Source organism: Otolemur garnettii, unplaced genomic scaffold (genome assembly GCF_000181295.1).
Source record: "Otolemur garnettii isolate 467f Iridium unplaced genomic scaffold, OtoGar3 scaffold00001, whole genome shotgun sequence".
NCBI lineage: Eukaryota > Metazoa > Chordata > Mammalia > Primates > Galagidae > Otolemur > Otolemur garnettii.
Window position 1 is genome coordinate 6078059 of NW_003852396.1, and position 22262 is coordinate 6100320.

The window sequence follows — 22262 nt, forward strand, 5'->3', positions numbered from 1 at the left end:
CACAGGAACACCTGACTGAACATTTTGGGGTACAAGTTTTTCTTTTCTTTTTATAAATGTATACAGACACACTTAAGTATACACTCAGTATTACACACATATTTATTTTCAAAATGCAATTATTTTATAATGGTAATCTGCCTAGTGTTACACAGAATACATTGAGTCTTCCCATGGCAATAATCTAACATAATTCATTTTAATCTAATTTTCATTTTCAATAATTTTCATGTATATTCACTGAAAAGTCAAAGAGTACTACGAGATTTATATAAACAAAGACAGCAGTAGCAGTGGCGGCAACAGACCTCAGCAGGTCCCCAGTACACTTCTTCCCATCTGGACTCCAGCTCCCTGGACACAGCTGCTTTTGACTAGCTCAGACTGGGTCTTGGTACTCATCACTGTGGTTCTGCTGATGTTTATTTTCCAATCTTGCTATTATTGACTGAGTTTCTACTATGGAAAAAGAGGACTTTGCTCTGTTATACTAGACACCTCACTTCTCAACCACTCACAGAATTCTCCCCATCCTCTACACAGTTACAAATTAATTTTGAGTTAATATATATCCAGCATTTATATTACAAAGATTTTTATTGTTTTCTGCTGGATCCCATTTCCTTTCTTATAACTTGTTTCTATTTTGTGAAAATAACTTTGTTTTATTTTGCCTTGTGTTTGCTTTGTTTCCTCTATGCTTGTCACAAAGCCATCATCAAATTCTCCGACAGGATGATAAAATCCCTTGTTCTGGTCACAGTTGCTAGTAATCGCTCAGTTCCACTTTCCCCTGGATCTACTGCTCCAGTCTAGATGACTCACTGCTCTGCTGTTGCTGTGTCGGGACATCACTTTGCATCTCTCTTGGGTTGGCTCCCCAGTTTTGCTGGGAGACACCCTGCAGTAGTTCTTGTGAAAATTTGTATTGGAGGCAAACTCTCTGAGACCTTGCATGTTTGAAAATACTTTTATGGTGCCATCCTACTTGTTGGATGATTTGTTTGGGTATCAATGCTTTGAAGATTGTCTTTTCCATCAGTGTTCTGATGGCATTGCTCCACTGTCCTCTGGCTTCTGGTGTTGTGATCAAGCATGACATCATTCTGAATCCTGACACCTTGTGTGTGACTTGTTTCTTTTTTCATTTCATATTTCAGGATATTCTCTTCATTTCTGACATGCTGAAATTTTGCAATGATGTGCCTTGGGTAAATAGTGCAGTGTGTACACTGGACCCTTACAGTGAGAAAACACAAATCTTTCACCTCCAGAAACTCTTCTTTAATTTCTTACGTAATTTTTCTCCTTGAGTTTCCCATTCATTCCTTGGAAATTCCTCCTAACTGGAAGGTGATACAATTTGGATATTAAATTTACTATCCCTTCTTTCTAATTTCCATGTTTTTATATTTTTATTACTCTTTTCCTGAGAGTTTCTTTAATATTTCAGCCCTTTTATTGAATTTTTAACTTATGCTTTTATATATTTGATTACATAAAAGTATTTTCTTGCTAAATGCTTATTTTTTAATGTTTTCTATCTCATTTTATGGACATGCTGTCATTCTTATTTCTCTGAGGATCTTAGGCGTTTTCTTCTGTTTTTCCTTCGAGTCACTTTCTTTCTGTTTATTTTGCTTTCTGCTTCCCATTTTAGAAACTTTACTCAAACAGCTTATAATCACTGTTCTCTGCACATATTCAGAAGTAAATTGACCTGGTGACTGGATAGCATTTTTATGCCTTGACTGTCATTTTAACGTGACTCCAAACATAATAGCAATAAAATCTTACATTGCTATGTCTTGACAAACCACATAGACTCTCATTAAACCAGTTCTGGTGTTGGGCATTTCTAGTGTTGTTTTTTCTTCTGTTGGGGTGAATATACTTGTACATAAATGTGTATGTGCATATATATATTACATTCTTGCTTAATTAAGATAAATCCTAAAAAACAGAAACTTGAGAAGTTTGACTTTGGCTATATTTTGCCTAATTGCCATCCATCAGCAATGTTATTTATAATTCCAACCAAAATACTTTGGTCTTATTTTCCACATACACACTTTTACTTTTATAAGATCTATAGTGTCTTTTATAATTTAAGGAAAAAATATTTTGGAAAATATTGAGGATAACGTATCATAATTCCTATCAGCCATTCAATTACCCTCAGAGTAGACAAATACTTATAAAGGAATATGTGGGTGATGTCCACTGAACAAAGCATAATATACATTCTGAGCAGTGTGTTACACTCTTTTAAATAAGCACAAGTAAACATAAGAATTTGAGGAAATATACAACATAGAATTTAAATGTAACATTTAAAAAGTTATAGAAATTCATAGAATAATCCTGAATAATCTGGAAAAATAAATACTTACATCATGCAAGTTATCAAGAAGCTTTGTAAGTTGATAGAAACGCTGTGAGCTAGACACGACTCCTTTTTGCCTCAAACCGATTGCCTTGATGAGCTCTCTAATGTAGCTTGACCTCATCTCTTCAAACTGATTTTGACTCCTTAGTCCTTCCAAGGGAACTGTAAGAAGGTAATTACCAGTGACGGTTATGTTTAAAAAGATGACACTCACATCTGATAATACAAATTTCTGAGCTATATAACCATTTCTTTGATAAAAGCACCTTAACAGGACAGAGATAGAGCTATCAATAGCTCCAACATATTACTTACTTTGATTTCGTTTATGGCTACCTATAATTTGGGTCATTTTCTTTCCTTTCTTGACAAATAACTTGGATGTCTCTGTAAAGTTTTGTCTACACATAATCTCAAGTATTTCTAATTAAGATTATTCCTAGGTAATTTATCCTTTTATTGTAAAATAAACATTGCTTCATTAAATTTTTCTAATGCCTTCCTGCTGATATGGGAGAAAGCCATTAATATTTAAATATTTATTTTATATCCAGCCACTTAATTATATAGGCATACCTTGGAGATATTGTGGGTTTGGCTCTAGACCACCACCATGAAGTGAATATTGCAATAAAGCAAACTCACGTGAACTCGTTTATTTCTGAGTGCATATGAAGGTTATGTTTACAGTATAATAGAGTGTATTAAGCATGCAATAGTATTATGTCTAAAGAAGCAATATACATACCTTAACTTAAAAATAGTTTATTGATTAAACAGTGATGACAATCATCTGAGCCTTCAGTGAGTCATAATCTTTTTGCTGGTGGAAGGTCTTACCTTGATGTTGATGGCTGTTGACTGATCAGAGTGATGGTTGTGCTGAAGATTGGGGTGGCTGTGGCAATTTCTTAAAACATCAATGAAGTTTGCTATATTGAGTCTTTCTTTTATGAAAGAGTTTGTAGAAATAGCATGTGATGCTGTTTGAAAGCATTTTATCCATAGTTTAACTTCTTTCAAAATTGGAGCTAATCTTTCCAAAATCTGCTGCTGCTTTACAATTATGTTAATGGAATAGTCTAAACCCTTTACAGTCATTTCAACAGTGTTCACAGCATCTTCATCAGAAGATTTCATGTCAAGAAACCACTTTCTTTGCTTGTCTATAAAAAGCAACTCCTTATCCCTTCAAGTTTAATCATGAGATTACAGCAATTCAGCTACATCTTCGGGCTCCACTTCTAATTCTAGTTCTCTCTTGCTATTTCCAGCATAACTGCAGTGATTTCCTCCTGAAGTCTTGAGACCCTCCAAGTCATTTGTGAGAGTTGGAAGCAACTTCTCCCAAACTCTTACTCTTGACACCTGACCTCCTCCCATAAATATTCTTAATGAAATCTAGAGTGGTGAATCCTTTCCAGAAGGTTTCAACTTAGTTTGCCCAGATCCATCAAACACTATCTATATACCTTATAAAATTTATTTCTTAAATCATAAGACTTAAAAGTTAAAGATTATTCTTTGATGCACAGGTTATAGATGCATCAAAGGTATGAAGACCACATCAGTTTCCTTGCACATCTCCATAAGAGCTCTTGGGTAGTAATGACTAGGTACATTTTCCGTAAGCAATATATTTTGGAAGGCATCTCTTTTTCCTTTTTTCTGAGCAGTAGGTCTCAACAGCAGTATTAAAGTGTTCAGTAAATCATACTGTAAACAGATGTGCTGGCATCTAGACTTTGATGTTCCATTTATAGAGCACAGGCAGAATAGATTTAGCATAATTCTTAAGGGCCCTAGGATTTCTGGAATAGTCAATGAACATTGGCTTCAACTTAAGTCACCAGCTGCATTAGCACCGAATGGCATTGTCAGCTTGTCCTTTAAAGATTTGAAGCCAGGCACTGAGTTCTCTCCACCTAGATTGGCAGGTTCTTTCTAACAGTGTTTCTTCTACATTAAAAATATGTTGTGTAGTGTAGCTACCTTTATCTATGTTCTTGGCTAGGTCTTCTGGAAAACTTACTGCAGCTTCTAAACGAGCACTTGCTACTTCATCTTGCCCTTTATGTTATGGAAATGGTTTCTTTCCCTGAACCTTGTGAACCCACCTCTGCTAGCTTCAGACTTTTCCTTTGCAGCCTCCTTGGCTCTCTCTGCATTCACAGAATTGAAATGAGTTAAGGCCTCGCTCTGTATTAGGCTTTGGTTTAAGGAAATGTTGTGGTTGGTTGATCTTCTATCCAGACCACTAACACCTTCTCCATATCTGCAAGAAGGCTCTGCTTTCTCACCATTTGTGTGTTCCTGGAGCAGCACTTTTAATTTCCTTCAGGAACTTTTCCTTTGCATTCACAGCTTGGCTAGCGGTTTTGGCTCAAAGGCCAAGCTTGTGGCCTAGGTCTTGGGACACGCCTGCCTCACTAACCCTAATCATTTCTAGCTTTTGATTTATACTGAACAGACATGCAACTCTACTTTTCACTTGCACATAGGGGCCACTCTGGGGCTAACTGACCTAATTTCAATATTGCTGTATTTTAGAAAATAGAGATAAAAAAATAACACTTTGTAAACCCATATTCATCCCCTGAACACCAACCAGACCTTGTCTTCTATTACTCTTAAAAAAATAAAAAATAAAGCCACAGATACAAACTTGCAAAAAACAATAGTTAATTCTTTGGTTTTGAGTTTTTAAGAGCTCAGTCGGATTCTGAATATAAAGGGGACTTTTAATGTTAATTTTAGCAACATGTGATTTTTGCTCAATTGAAGGCTCCTCTATGTACGTCTATAATATAGAGCATACGTATTTCCAGAATCTCTTTTCTCTGGTTACTTCACATAACAGTTATTTCAAACCTTCACAACTTTCTTTATGGTTCAAAGTCAATCCCTACATCTTCATTCTTAACATGAGTATAAAATTATTTTCTTTAATTTTTTTTAGTAAAGCCCTTTACTGAGATTTTTCTGTAATTTAGGAGGGTATGATGCTAAATGTGAGTCCTCATCCTCACATGTATTCCTGGAGATCTGTATTTTTTATGGAAAACGAAAGGATTGACTTTATAACTATCAAATCATCATATTTTCTTTGCAAATTCACTCTAACATTTATTTTTAAAAGATATGTCCTGTTTTAGATTTGAAAATAAATTATATTTCTTCTTGTTCATTATTTGAGTGTTTACATTTAGCTCAATTATTTGTTATTTATTTTGGGATATAATTTTTGTTAAATATTCAAACTGATTTTCTCCAAATATAAAATTATTTTTTTCAATAATGTTTATTTATTGACTTGTGGTGTTTCCACTATAGCATTTAAATTCCAAATATACTTACTGACTTGACTAACATTCCATGTTATTCATTCTTCTCCTATGCTGTATTAATTATTGTTGCTTTCTAATTCCCCACACATTTTTATAATGCTCATTTACTTATCCCTGTAGATTTAAAGATAAATTTTCAATAGCTTTGCCAAATTCACCCTCTTTTCCCAAATCTTATTAGAATTTGGATTAGAATTTGTGGAAGGCCGGATACAGTGGCTCACATCTGTAATCCTAGTATTCTGGGAGTCAGAGATGAGTGGATTGCTTAACCTCAGGAGTTCAAGACCAGTCCTAGCAAGAGTGAGACCTTGTTTCTACTTAAAGAATAGAAAAACTAGCCAGGTGTGGCAGGCACCCATAGTTGCAACTACTTAGGAGGCTGAGGCAAGAAGATTGAGTGGAAGAGTTGGAGGTTGTGGTGAGTTAGGATGCCATGGCACTCTACCCAGGGCAACAAAGTGAGAGTCTATCTCAAAACAAAAGAAAAAAAAATGGCAAGTGGCCAAGAATCTTGCTCCCCATGGTATGTCAGTAAGAAGTCATAGAATTTGGGGCAGCGCCTGTGGCTCGGTGGGTAGGGCACCAGCTCCATATACTGAGGGTGGCAGGTTCAAACCTGGCCCCCGGCCAAACTGCAACAAAAAATAGCCAGATGTTGTGGTGGGTGCCTATAGTCCCAGCTACTCGGGAGGTTGAGGCAAGAGAATTGCCTAAGCCCAGGGGTTGGAGGTTGCTGTGAGCTGTGATGCCACAGCACTCTACAGAGGATAACAAAGTGAAACTCTGTCTCTAAAAAAAAGCAAACAAACAAAAAAAGAAGTCATAGTGCCTCACTTTCTTTCTTTACCACTGCTCTCATGACTGTGGCAGTGTGAGTCAAAATACAGTCTCTATTCTCTTGGGTTTCTGAGTGATAACAATGTATAGAGCCTCCCTGTTGATCTGCACTGGACATATGGGGGTTGTTAGCCCCCAGCATAATGTAGCCCAGTCATAAATACAGAGCTATGTTAAGAATATAGTCTAATTTGGAAGATCTAAGGCTATCTGTGACATAATGACTACAGGATGAATTACCATCAAACAAAGCAGAGTAGAAATTACTGCATTATTAAATTTATTCCAGTTGACTTTCTTGGCCAGTCCCATACCAATACTCTTTGTCTACACTATGCTCTTTCACAAAATCAGACTGTAAATCCTTCTCCAAATAGGGTTTCCCAAGGGTTGGGAATGAGCTATGGCTCCTCAGAGCCTGTATTGGTCCCTGACTTTTGCAAAGATCAATGAAGAAGCCTTCCATTTTAAGAATTTAGTTCTCCTGCCTTTCCTCTTGACGTGCAACCCCCAGCCATTTGAGATTTGTATCACTAAAAAGAAGTTCCTGCAAAGATGCTTCTCAGAAAGATCCTGGGCTCACTGTTGACCCAAGGTCTTAAGTCCCCATGGTTCTCTTGTAAATCACTCTAAGTAAGCATCAGTTTGTACATGTGAGTGCTGAATCTGATTATGCACAAAAAGAGCACAAAAAAGGGCTATTTGCCTGTCCAATTCTGGTGACCAATGCTATGTTTTTATAACAAGTCACCTCCTTTTTCTTCTGGGCATACAGGTAGGGTGCACTTCCCAGCATCTCTTGCAACTAAGGTGGGTCATGGAACATGACTAGACGTGATTCATGGTAGTTTCAAGTCTTGCCCCCAAGCCTTCTCTTACCCAGTGCTCACTTCTAGTCATATCCAGTGGGGACTCTACGGTGTTAGGAAAGGGTGGCACCACTGGATGGAAGGAGCCGAATTTTTCTTGCTAACCTACTGGACTATGTTTGTGGGTGATAAGTATACTGTGACTGCATTAAGCTACTAGTAATCTCTATAGTTATGTGTTAAACAGCCTGTTATGAAATAACAAGAATAGTTCCAAACAAAATTATGAATTTTATATAGAGACTCTCTTTGTGAGGGAAGCACAGTTTGTTTCTGTTTATGCAATGCTAACTGCAGGCTTGGATTGGATCATGATGAGGATACATTCTGAGAAGTGTGTGGTTTTCACCCTTGTGCTAGTTTGCTCCTAGGCTACAACTCTGTGCACATGTTTCTGTACTGAATAGCACAGGCAATTGTAGCACAATGGCAAGTATTTGTGTACCTAAACATATCTAAACATAGTCAAGGTACAGTGAAAATGTAGCATAAAACTTACCATAAATGGAGCTCGCAGGTCTGGCAGTTACTCATACCGTACATTTAGGATACACTATATTTATAAAAATTATTTTTCTTTCTTCAATAATAAATTAACTTTAGCTTACTGTACCTTTTTTATTTTATAGACTCTTTAATTTTTTTTAACTCTTTAATTATTTCGTAATAACAATTAGCTTAAAATGCAAACACATATAGCTGTACAGAAATATTTTCTTTCTTTACATCCTATTCTATAAGACCTTTTTCTATTTTTAATGTTTGTTCTTTCACTTTTTAAACATTTTTTGTTAAAAAGTAAGATGAGGACTCCTTAGTCTAATCCTGCACAGGGCTGGGATCATCTGTATTGCTGTCCTGTTCCCCAGGAAGGTCTTCAGGGGCGGTGACACACACACAGCGACCCTTCTTCTGGATACCTCCTGAAGGACTGGCCTATGGCTGTTTTACAGTCCTTTCTTTTTTTTTTTTTTTAATAAGTTAAAGTAGCACACTCTAAAATAATGATTGAAAAAGTGAATACATAAATCAGTAATGGCTGTTTGTTACCATTATCACGTGTTAAGCTTAGACAACTGTATGTGCTATACTTTGATAGGACTTTTATATGCAGCTCGGTGGGCTTGTTCACACCAGAGTCAACACAAACACAGGAGCAATGCATTGCGTTGTGAAGTCACTAAAGCTATAACGTCACTAGGTGTTAGGAAATTTTCAGCTCCATAAAATCTTATGGGACCACCATGGTAAATACAGCCCATTGTTGACCAAAATATCATTGTGTGGCACATGACTATAGTTTATAATGCTGAATTAGGTGAATACGAAAAAGTCATTTAATCAATAACATATCATATTTTTTTCTTTTTTTCCTTTTTTTTAATTAAATGATAGCTGTATACATCAATGCAAACATGGGGTACAGTGTAGTGTTTTCATATACAATTTAAAATATTTTCATCAAACTGGTTAACATAGACTTTGTGTCATTTATTTATTGTGTTAAAACATTTATACTCTAGTTCTAGAAAAGTTCACTTGTATCCTTGTTAGATAGACCATATTTTTTCAAAATAAAAAAAGAAATTGACCAGGCTGTGTTAGAATGACATAGTATTTAGTAGGTAAAAAAAAAATCAAGTAATTTTATTAATGACTATGGCAACATATTGGGTATTTCTCCTATATAATCTAAGGTCTCTAATGTATATAATTACATAATCATATTATTGTTTGAGACTTTCCTAGTGAATTATGAAACTAAATATCTTGTATGAAGTCACTTGAATCCACTCACTTGTATTAAGAAGCAGCAGGACTTTCATACAGAGGAACTCCTCCTGGCTCACTTGCAGCTTGACGAACTCCTGTGGGATCTGCCACATGGTAAGGCACAACGAATAGAATGATGATTCTTTCATCCGCTGTCTTGGACCACACACAACACACAAAAGAAAGGGCAACAGGAAAGAAAACCGTGGTGTCTCAGCCAGTCTATGTAATTTGTCAGGGGACATGGACTTTGCTGACTACCTTGCGTATCACTGACTCTGACTATCACTTTTAATACATACATTTAATGTTTGGAATTTTTAACATCTTCTAAAAGCTCTTACATCACACTGAATGTTTGAGGTTAAGAAATTTTAAAGTTAGAAAATTATGTTAAATACACATACTAACCTTAATATTATTTCTCACTTTTATTATCACACCTTAAATGCCTAAACCAAGAAAGGAGAGCAGAGTTATCTGAGTAGAAAATGTGGAGATGACGGATGCTCCGAAATGCTTTATTTAGTTATTAATTTTTTTTTGTAAAAACATACACACAAGGGAGAACTGATTCAGTTCATAGAAACTTACTTCTCTGGAAAAATATATGGTGATACAGAAAAGAACAAAAGAGAATGCTGCCATAGCAAGCATTAAATAACTGACACAAAAGCTGAAGGTGTAGGAAATTTATTTAAGGCATTTTCTCAACCATGTGTTGTGTTATAATGTTCATTTTAGCCAAACAAAGCTAATAAGAATAGTGAAACTAGATTCTGACTCAGAAGAGATAAGATTAAGTCTTATATAAAATTCTTCCGAGCCTCAGTTTTCTGAATTGTGAAATGAAAGATGCTGATTCCTTACCTATTTCAAAGGATTGTTGGATAAAACATAATGAAACATGAAAATTATCTGTAAGCTGTAAAGACTTACATGTGTATATGTTATTAGGTTACATTCTTCTAAGTTAGCATTCACCATTAGGACAGTATAAATAATACCATGAAAATATTTTTATTCAGTTGAAGTTTACATGTGGAAAATTAATTGCCACTGCTTAAATATAATAAAGCAAATTGACATTTTCATCTTTCAATTTTTAAAATAAATTATCAGTCTAATATATCTTGTGGGAAGAAAGATATTTTTGCTTTTTGAAGGTAAATCAATACTTTCAAGCAAAAATATTTCTCATTTATTTCATTATAGACAATAGTACCAATGTATGAAATTGAAATCTGATAAATATTTAATTTTAATCTTTCCATATTTGTCTTGATACATTTTTGAAGTTTAAAAAATTATGTTTGTGACAACTACTATATTGAAACAAGAGGCTTCAAATATCAAATTACTGATAAAATAATACAGTTTTATTAATTAAAATTAATTAATAAACATTCATTCATTAATTAAGCTATTTAAATATAATAAAGGAAATTGACATATTTGGTCACAACACGTATTTTTAGGTACTTCTGAGAAGCCATTCGGGAGAATTTTATTATTTAGGATGCTAAGTCTGTGATCATCTATTGAAATGTAAATTTCAAAGTTAACCTACACATACACCTATGATAAAAACAAGAACAGCAAAAGCTACTACTTACTCATTTAGTATTAGATCAGGTGCAAAATACAGCATCTGCCCGCTGGCGTTCTTGTAGGACCTCCACCCCAGCCCGAACACCATCAGGCTCATCCAGGAGTACTGGATGAGAGTTATCTGGTCGTCAATATGTAAGTTTCGGAAACCTGTGAAACAAATTTAAAAGGAAGATGATCACAAAATCGATACTAAAAATATTCAAAGTACATAGAAATTTCAAAATAGATGTGAGTAGGGTGATATGATATTTCTGTTTCTATATATTTTACACTAAAATCAGGAAATATTAATATTACAGTCTAAAAAATGAAAAAAGGGCAGCTACTGTCATTTAAAATGAGCTGCTGTGATTTAGCATTTCTGAGAATGTGCTAATGGAATCCATCGTCCATCACTCTTTTGTGCAACACTCATTTATAAGGAGAACCATTTGTGTGTGAGGCACTGGGTTAGAACGCAGGGGCTCCGAGATGAAGACGACTCAATCTGAGACTCACGCGGAGCTCACAACTCAACAAGAGAGGAGCCCGTGAGTGTTGTGACAGAGAAGCTTGGAGGGAGTGCACCAGGTAGGTGGGAGGAAAATGCTTTAGAAGAGAGATGCCGCCTGGCAGGATATAATCAGTCAGCTGAATCTCAGTTCTTCAGGGTTTAAACATACACTGGGTTTTACTTTGTAATAACCACTGCTTTCAATTGTGCTATATCTATCTAATTTTCCCTTAACCACCCTTAATTATGTCTTAGGTAGAGCCCGCAGTTTTCAGGTCACTTTTGTTCTTCAGACCTTAATCTAAGCTTGTTTTCAATGTCCGTGTGGCTTCAGAGGTTTGGGGAGTGTGTGTGTGTGTGTGTGTGTGTGTGTGTGTGTGTGTACTTTGGCCTGTCCTGCTCTGTAAGCCACATTCTGGCATTGGCAGATGGAGAATGGCAGGGAAAGGGCCAGTGAATCTTGGCTTAGACATCACAAATGTACTTTCCATTTCTTACTAATTCTGGGGGAAAGATCTCCAGCTCAGCACTGAAGATCTTCAATGAGGGAGAGGCAAAGATGTGTCTGCGGTCAGACAGTGGAAGGTCTGGTAATAAGGCGCAATGGCCGTGCGGCCCACAGACGCCTGGTGTCTATGAACAGGGTTCAGGAGGATAAATCTGGAATTAGGGAGAAGAACGGGGAGCTACTGCAGAAGGCCAGGTGCCAGAGAACGGCCTGAAGTGGTGGACACACTGGGATGGACAGCAGGGAATGCGGCGGAGGCTGGTCAGCTGGGCATGTGTGGGTGGGGAGAGGAAGGAGTTGAAAACATGGTTTTCAATCTGTTTGCTTGAGCAGCAGAAGCCGAGAAAGGGGTCAGGAGAAACAGGGTCAGGAGGAAGCAGTAAGTTCTGTACATGATTTGGGAGCTCCGGGAATACCAGAAGCAGTGGGACACCTGAAGTAGAAGTATGGGAGATTCCTGGGATAGAAACACGTACGTGGAAGTTACTTGTTTCTGAGTGTAGTGGAAACAATGAAAGCAGATGGAACCTTTTATTAGAGGTACAGAGAAAAACGGTGTTTTGTGGGAATGTGAATCATTTTCCATAACTATTTAGAAAACATCTGTTTTCACCAGAAATCTAGTGAACTCTGCTTACAAATAATCTATTTCAAGAGTAAAACCAAAGCAAAACTTAATTCATGAGGCACTGAGGACAGCAGGGATTTATTTTCTGGCCACATTAATCATCCCAAGGTAGTAGCAGAAAGGGAGGAGGCTCTCTCCATTCACGCAGACGGTCCCGCTTCCTGTGCATAGCGAACAGAACGTCGTCCTCGTCTCAGAGCCTTCAACCTCGCAGGGACTCTAGTGTGTAGCCATAATGGGCGATGCCACAGTGACCATTTACCTGTTCTTTTGCTTTTTTGGAGAAGGGTGTTCTTCAGAGTCCCTCCTGCCTTCCCCCTTCCTCCCTCCGTTTCTTTCCCTGTGTGGATAGTTCCCCTTCCCCATCCGTTCATTTTCCCCACCTCCCCAGGTCCCCACCAAGAAAACCTTTCCTTCTCTGGGCTTGAGGCCTAGGTTTGGGCTCTGGGATACACACCACCAGGGATTCAAATCAGAAAATAGTAAAGCACAGACAAAGATATGGTTATTTATTCTTGAGGGAGGTGGTGCCCAATGATAACGGGATCCCAGGGTGGACTCTGAGGTTTGTTTATTGGCCCTTCAGGGACGCCTTAGTTTCCGCCCATTTTCTAAGCTCACTGCAGCTTTTGTTCAGTGAATCCCTGGAGTCCTTCCAGCAAACTTCTGTTTTTGATAGCCAGAGGATGTTATGGTTTGTTTTTATAATTAACATAGTTGTCTTTTATTGCTTGCATCCAAGAATCCTAATTTACTCAGGTAAAGAATAACTCTGTAAATAACCAGCCAAATAATTTTTGGTATGCAATTTTCATAATTAAAAAAATTTTCATATGACTTAAATGCATCTTCAAATAAATGTCTGCACTAACTCTTTAAACAAATTACGAATCCTCACATAATAAATCTAATATATAACTGCTTCTTGTAAATTGAATAATTGGCTTTGTGAAAATAAATGAATAATTCTTTGATGAAATTTAAAATCATTTGATAAAAGAACAATTAATTTTCTTGACTTCTGAAAAGTAGGATTTTGGCAGTACATATAAAACCTTCCAATTGCTGATCTTTCTTAATAAATTAGAAGGAGTTTGAGAGAAAAGGTCCAAGTTCCAGTCCTGACTTTACCATTTAGGGAAAAACATTTAATATGACTAAATCTAAAGTTCTTCACAGGTAAAATCACAAAGACAGTGATAACTAATTCAATGAGTTTCTAAAAGACTCAACTAGATAATTATACACATTACAGAGCACTTTGCCAATGTTTATTAATAGTCTACCACTAGAACCTGTAACAGAACTGCTCACTGGAGCAATGGCTACATGAAAGCCACATGTCAGTCTGATGGGAAGCATCTAATATTAAAACAAAGGAGAGCAAATATAAATGTCAGGAAGCATTTTTTAATATTATAGAAATTATATAACTAAAACATAAATGTTACTAATGGCAATAAAATTCAAACGACAGGTTGAGTGTTCCTCCTAGACTCTACCAGAGTATATATTTCATACATGTTGTTATATTGAAGAAATTATTTCCTGTAATATGAATGACAGGCTCACAGAAAACTAGGTTTTATTAATCAAATGTACTAAACATTAACAGGTTGTTCACTGTAACCTTCAGGAATATATTTATTACTTTCTTTATCTTTCTTGGTTAATTTTATAATGTTCTAAAGAATTTCAGAATGCTTAAACATTTGACCCACCTAGGCTATATTTTTTCACTTTCAGATTTTACCACATTTAGATTTACATTTTCACTTCATCTTACTCTTATATTTTGTTTCTGTCCTTTGCTGCTATCTTTGGTTTTGCATTCCAAGGTTATTAATGACTAGAAACAAAGGATCATTTGTATCATAGTACAATATAAGGACAACATAATAAATGAAAACTCATCTAGTTACCAATATTTATAGCAGAAGGTGTATTTGCATTTAATAGAATGGACTAGAACTCAGACAAATAACTTTTATTTACTTTACCTTTTACAGGGCTAATCTCTGTTAAATGTACAATGTTAAATTGACTTGAACATGCCTGGTAAAGAAGTTCAATTTTTTCTCTATTAACTGTAATATCATTCATTACTTTATACTGAAACAAAGACGGGAACACTGAGCTCAAATTCCCAACGATGATAATGATCAGGTAAACTTAGGACATTTGAGATGATGATCAAAATGAAAACCTTCCCATAGAGAAGTGATGGATGACCTCTAATTGTGTTTAACCAGTGTTAAAAGAAAACACACTCTTTCCTTTTAAGTGACTTGACCTGATAATGCCTGACAAAAGCCCTGTCACAAGGTGTCCAATTCCTAATGATTAAAAAAAATTAAAAGAAAGTACACAGTAAAGCCTGTACCACTGACTCAGTTCTCAGTTCTTGGATCTTACTTCCAGAGTTCTGGTAAAAATACAGAAGTTGTGATTCCATAAAAAATAGGCAATAAAAACAGCTAATCCACAATGGCAGAGAGTTAATATTGCAGCACCTTCTGCCACAAAATAGAAACTTTCATTCAGAAGTAGGAGCACTGAGGTCCTCAAAGATCCTTCCACAGTGAGTGTGACCCTAACATACATCTGAAGACTTATGGTCAATAAGAACTTAATGTCCAACTATTTAAAGTTGTACAGTTCCTTTTTTGTAATTTAATCCATAAATATTCCTTAAGCAATCATTTGGGAGGAGCACTATGCTCACAGCTAAGTCTAAGAGTTAGAAAGATGCTGTTTCTGCCTTTCCCACTTAGAGTCTGATGAGATAGATAGAAAAGTAGAACATAATTATAACTCAGGGAGACAGAGCCACAGCTGGCCAGCGCAAGGGGGACGTGGAGAGGAATGTATTTCTCAGCCCATCTGAGAAGGCTCAGAGAGATCTTCCCAGGAACACGGACAAGGGATCTTCAGATCTTCCCTGAAGGCTAAGTCAGGGGCAAGCTCTGGCAACATGTGGGAGAAGAGAAGAGCCTCCAGGCAGGGAAAACAATATAGGCAAAAAAAAAAAAAAAGAGAGAGAGAGAGAGAGAGACAAGAAATTGAGCAGACAGCATTTTGGGAACTAAACCTGGGAGCTGCTTGAAAAGGAATGATGGGAGATAACATTGCAAATTCAGGGGTCAGATCCCAGAAAGGCCTTGGATAACAAGGCTTGGGAGTTTGGACTTCGCTCTGAAGGAAAAAGGAAAAACTAAGATTGATTATGATTATTTTAGAATGGTGATTTTGGGAGCAGAACAGAGGCTGTGGGAAACTGGCGGTAATAGAATTAGGAAGCCACAACACACATGTGAGGACCAACCTAAGTCGGGACAGTAGGAACAGAAGCAGGTGGATAATGAACGCTGAAGTTTAACAGGTGGAGCTGGCGGCTAATTGGACCAGGTGTGAAAGAGAAACTGAGCCAAGGCTGGTACTGAAGATTCTAGGTGAGGTTTTAGGTTATGGAGCGAAGGTCGCGTTGAGTTGGAAGTCCAGCCTGTAAGAGGTGTAATAAGCAGTTGAAATGTGTTGTCCCTTAGTTCAGGAGAGGGTCTGGGCAGACACCATGTTTTGAGGAGTCCTAGGAGTACAGTGATATTAATGATAAGACAGTGAATGTGCTCCTCAGCGCGATGAAGGAATAGAAACCAGGACATGCCCAAATCACTACGTGGTGGAGGAGCAAATCCATAAATGAGTCAGAAAATGTGTAGGTTGAGAGAAACGTGTCTACCCAGAAGGGCAGTGACTATGCCAAAGCAAGAGTGTCATCATGAAATGATCGCTCTGCCCAAAGTTCCAGAGACATGTGAAACATGTGAAAAGCTGAAAATATTCGTGTGATTTGACAACTCTTAAAATTTTGTTGACATTAGAAAGGTATTTCAGTGGGAAAGGGTGTTCCTTAGAAAAATAATTTTTGAAAACATTTCCACAAAAGCATTATTAAGGCCCATCTTTACTCCTAGTAGGCTATTTTCATCAGTTTTTTTATTTTGGAGGGGGCAGTAATTTGATTCACTCTTTTGATTTGGGAAGAAAAAAGATCTTTGTCACAGATACAATAACTGTGACTGACTCAAAAGTCATCTTGGCATGCTACAAAGCCAGAAAATTAGGCAAAGTCCTGTCCAGTCTGGTGACACTAATATTTGCATGTACTTAGATAACTGAAATTAAGAAATAGGGCAAGGACTCAAAACTGTACGGCTTAACAGTGTCAAGTACTGACCTGGATAGCTTTCTCACTATGTTAATTATCAAGGTAAAATTTATAAAAAGAAAGTGTTTCCCTCTGTTACTTCACCTCTGCTCCCATGTACTGACAGGATGGAAACTATTTAAAGGTGAAACTGAATTGAGAATCAGCACTTATTAATTAAATAATCAGTACTTACTAATGAAATTTCTGAAATGTACCTTGACTTTTAAGACCTTCCTTGATCAGCCCATAACTCACACTTCTATATTTACTCTTTGAGATGTAAACATGTCAGTGATTTCCTAACATTTGGGTGATGACCCCCCGTGGCCAGCACTCACTGCACTATGTCTGAGGAACCACAGACATATGCTTTCTCAATAGCAGCTTTAGTCCTGTGCTGTGAGTGTATGATAACTGTCTTCACGTTACTGAACGACCCTCAACTTGAAAAGACTAGGAACCACTGTCTCACACTCGGATTCACCAACAGACTTGGTGCATTTCTCATTTTAGCCACATTCTTCCTTCTATCTGGAATGTTTTCTTTTCTTATCATGATTTATCAAACTCTTGCTTCCCCTTCAAGGTTCAGTTTAACTGACGCCCTTCTTCTAATGCCTTCTCTAGATCCTTAAGCCAAAAGTGTTCTTCTGTCCCCACTCTCTTTATACCTGTATTTTATGTCACTTCCACAGAATGCTGTAGTTGTGTTCTTCTCTCTCCCATTGGATTGAAAATTCCTTAATAGAGGGAACATGTCTTGTTCATTTAACAAAATTTTCAAATATGTGTGGCTCTATGATTAAAATAAGAAAATACTACCTCTGAAGCTATAGACAACAGTCAATGTAAAATCATTCACCTATAGATACTAAATGTCATAGGCACCTCATCCAAAGAGATGGTTTGGAGACTGGTGCATCTTACAAGTCTCTTTTAAGGAAAATGCTCGGCTCGGCGCCTATAGCTCAACCGGCTAAGGCGCCAGCCACGTACACCTAAGGTGGCGGGTTCAAATCCCCAACCCGGACCCGCCAAACAACAATGACGGCTGCAACCAAAAAATAGCCGGGCGTTGTGGCGGGCGCCTGTGGTCCCAGCTACTTGGGAGGCGGAGGCAGGAGACTCGCTTGAGCCCAGGAGTTGGAGGTTGCTGTGAGCTGTAATGCCACGGCACTCTACCCAGGGGGACAGCTTGAGGCTCTGTCTCAAAAAAAAAACAAAAACAAAAACAAAAACAAAAAAAAAAAAAGAAAATGCTCTAATCTGCAGTATTACTGGGGAGATGTAAGATAAGCTGCAATTATTGTAATAAGTCCAAGATAATAGAAGAGAAGAGAAAAATAAGACATGAGGAAGCCCCAGTGAGGCCACAGGAATCCTCTGGGCACCTGCAGATACATGCCTGGGGGCTGTCACCTTTGCTGTGATGATCATTCTGCATCTGCTCTTAAAGGACATCCCTAAACACTGTTTTGTATTTTCAAAGAATTACCTGATCTATCAACATGTTTTCCTAGTAGCATGTGTGTATGTCTATACCTGTGTGTATACATATATACAGACACATATATATATACACGTATACACACACACACACACACATATATATAATTTTGCACAATAAATGAGCAAACTGACATTCTGGCTATTAGTAAGACTCATTTAACAAAAGTCCATCTTCCACAGACTTATTAGTCTTGCTACCCATGAGGGAAAGAATAAAATAAACTTCTTTGACATGCAAAGTGATGACCATAGGCTAGATGTGCTGCACCAGAGTGGATTAATAGCATGAGCCCAGACCTGTGGCTCCCCTTTCTTTCTAAACCCACTGTTTAATTGTTAGGTTTTACAGACAGCAGGTATGCAATAGATATTTATTGTGAAAGTCAGTGAATAAAAATGGTAACCTTATTTCAGGTCAACTGAAATGAGTTTTAGTTAGCTAATGACCCTAGATGACTGTGTAACAAGTGGCCCTGTGAGTCCTTCTCAGAAGCGAATGCAGCCACTCCAGTTCGCTGACTGTTTTCATCATCCCTTGAGTGGTCCTGCTCCCAAAATGTAGGCCATGCAACTATGATTTAAAAAGCCCACAGGCACACAATACTTTGATGATCTCAATGCTTCCCTATTTATACTTGATAGAAACAGTCTGTGTAATCTGGCATTGTATCATCCTGATTCACAATATGTAAATTATAGTTTGCTACATTAAAACAGTTGCCACCAAGTTCAACATAAAAATTTCCTCTCATTCTTTTTCGTGTTTGTGTGTGGTCAAAAATCCCAATAGGTCATTGCTTCAACTTAGAAATTTCATTTACCTTTTATTAAAAGTAAATACATTATCTTTTAAAGTAGTAACTTGTTATTTTTTAACTTTGTTAGCTAAGTGAGAATATTTTTAAACAGTAAATAACCTCCAAAATGCAAACAAAGGGAATATGAACTGTATCAACAAAAATCAAATAAAGTATCCTTTCTAAATAAGAGAAAAATTAACAAAATTAAACACATGTTTAAACACTCATAATTTTAAACACTGATATTTATATTTAACAAAGATCTACCAAATAACTACTTTACAGTAAGTTTTAGACATTCAGGATTTTTGAGAAAAAAAATAATACCATCCAAGGCCTTTCAGTATGAATGAAGTTAATAAGAACCTAAGCATTTTTATTTTCCTATAAAATTACTTCATTTCCCTAGCATACTGAAATTTATTAACTTTGTACAATATATATTTTTAAGAAGATTCAACAAAAAGGATTCTATTTCTTTTTCTATTTCATGTAACTGAATTTTCAATAATGATTCATCTATTGTATTCCAAAACTTTCAGGTAGATTTAATAACAGAGAAATATATTAAGGTAAATTGGGAAGAAATTCTTTTTATTAGAAAAGCTATTGAATTTTCTTGGAGACTAAAAGAACACAATATGTTTAATTCCTGATCAAATATTGGAAAAATAAATTGTTCCAAAGCAGTATAAAGATTTTATTTGTATGAAGAGAATGCAATTTCTTTTAAAAAGTTATATTTCTAATCATGGCATTAACACCTCCACAAGCAATGGCTCCACATATATTCTCCTGGCTGTGGAGTCTAAGATTTAATTAACCAAGTGAGAATTTCAGCCTTGTAATTCTTTCAACCACTTGGCTCCAACAGAACTCTGCTGAGCAAAAATAGTTGATAAAGTAACCTACATCCTTTCATGATGATAAAATCCAAGTTTTTTCCCCTTTGTTTAGGTAACAAATTAGAGTAAATAGTAACTGGAAGTTCATCTCTCTATGTCTAAATTATTTATATATGTTTAGAGATTTTATTTTCTCAACTGACTTTTGTGTCACCTCACTGTACCCTGAATACCATTTTGGTTTGTTATGTGAGTTGATACATTCAGTTTTATTTTCAACCAATTTAAGTTGGTTAAAGTGGGGTTTAGACTGAATTAGACATTTTTTTTTAAATTATCAACTTGTCTTTCTCTGAGCTACCCTGGTATCTCTGGGTGAACACATCAACTCACGCTGTTTCTTAACTGATGACACCATATGGAATTCATGACTCATCAGTGTGTCACGACTGTGTCACACTGTGTCCTCGACTTCTTTTATATTTCCATAGCACATATTAGGGTCCTAGACAAATATTTTGACCTGCTACAGCATATGCTAACATGCTATTATAATATAGCATATATATCACATTTTAGTTAATTTATTGTACAGACTTTTATTTAACAATCTACTACAACAAAAAAAATGGTACATTTTATTACATGCTGTTATATATAAATTATTATTACCTGGCAATGACTTAGACCACTTGACTACTGAAAGAAGTTGCCTCTCGCCTAGTTGATTAAGACTTGTCAGCAAAGAACTGGAAGTGTCTGGCTTTGTGTTGTCATGTCCTGCATAGATCACATCCGGCTCAATGCTCATTAATAGGTTGATCAGTGTTGGGATCAACTGTAATTCTTGATTTGGTGAGAAAGTGATCCTCTGGGTCAGGGCTTGGCTTTCACTGGCAAGGCCCACTGGCTGTTGGAGAGCAACAGCATCTAGTGATCTCATAACTCTGACTTTATTGAACTTTTTAAACTTGCGACCTATAGAAAAGAAAAGAGTATAAATATATATGAACTAAGACTCCCAGCAGAATATTATTTTTCTTAAGCATTATAGTCATAACATCGTAGATTTTAGCAACAATCTAATAAAGTGAAATAAAATAGATAAAAATATCTTAGACTTGGATTAAATAATTAATTACATCACCATTCACTGGGTTGGTGGATGGTGGGTAATCTTCCCAGTGTTTAGCAGGGGGCTATGGGACTTTGTAGGAGAAGACAGCCATGAGAAGACTGAGAGCTTGTAGTAGAGGTGAAGAACAGTATTGCTCAATAGTCTTTTCCATTTGTTTCTAACCTTTATTTTTTTCTTTCCCTTTCTGTTCCATTTTTTTTATTAAATCATAGCTGTGTACATTAATGCAGTCATGGGGTATAGTGTGCTGGTTTTATATACAATTTGAAATATTTTTACCAAACTGGTTAACATAGTTTTCATGGCATTTTCTTAGTTATTGTGTTAAGACACTTATACTCTGCATTTAGAAAGATTCACATGTACCCTTGTAAGATGGACCATAGGTGTGGTCCTGCCAATCACCCTCCCTCCACCCATCCTCCCCCCTCCTCTCCCCTCCTCTCCCCTCCCTCTCCCCCATCTCCATACTCTTGGGCTATACCTGGGCTACAGCTTTTGTGTGAAAGCTATAAACTAGTTTCCTAGTAGGGCTGAGTACATTGGATACTTGAGATACTTTGCTAAGTAGAATATGTTCCAGCTCTATCCATGTAAACATGAAGGAGCTAAAGTCCCTTTCCTTCCATTTTAATAAATGTAGGGGATATAAGTTGAATTCCACATATACTGTGTAGTGGTGGAGTTTGGGCTTTTGGTGTACCGGTCACCCAAACAGGTTACCTTGTGCCCACTGATATTTTTCCCTCATCCCCTTTTTTTCTCCCCCATTTTGAGACTCCAGGATCCATTACTGCACACTCTGTGTCCTGTGTGGCCATGGGTTAGCTCCCACTTACAAGTGAGACCATGTGGCATTTTTTTTTTTTTTGTTAATGGGTTATTTCACTTAGGATAATGGCCTCCAGCTCTTCTATTCAAGCTGCTTCTAAAGACATTATCTCATTCCTTTTCTATCACTGTGTAGTGCTCCATGCTATATGTGTTGATGGGCATGTAGGCTGATTCCATATCTTTGTAATTATGAACTGAGCTGTAATAAACATAAGTGCAGATATCTTTTTGATGTAATGATTTATTTTCTTCTGAGTAGCTACACCCAGCGAGGGGACTGCAAGATCAAATAGTAGGTCTACTTTTAGTTCTTTGAGAAATTTCCATACTCATCTTCATTGAGGTTGTACTAATTTACATTCCCATTGACAGTGTCTGTGTTCCCTTTCACCACATCCATACCAACACCTGCTATTTTTTTCTTTATAAGAAACGCCATTCTGGCTCGGCGCCTATAGCTCAACC

At 36.7% G+C, this 22262-nt stretch overlaps 1 protein-coding gene across 2 annotated transcripts in view; it reads right to left on the reverse strand.

Annotated features, from left to right (window-relative positions):
• PGR (progesterone receptor) overlaps positions 1 to 22262 on the reverse strand; it is an 88879-nt gene that overhangs the window by 717 nt on the left and 65900 nt on the right. Inside the window, exons 4-7 of one of the 2 annotated variants that reach the window (XM_003780784.2) lie at positions 20498 to 20803; positions 10835 to 10979; positions 9244 to 9374; positions 2394 to 2551 (exon numbers count right to left, since the gene is read on the reverse strand). In XM_003780784.2, the coding sequence (XP_003780832.1) occupies positions 2394 to 2551; positions 9244 to 9374; positions 10835 to 10979; positions 20498 to 20803 (740 nt within the window). The remainder of the gene's footprint in view (positions 1 to 2393; positions 2552 to 9243; positions 9375 to 10834; positions 10980 to 20497; positions 20804 to 22262) is intronic. The other variant, XM_003780785.2, reaches the window with a different exon arrangement.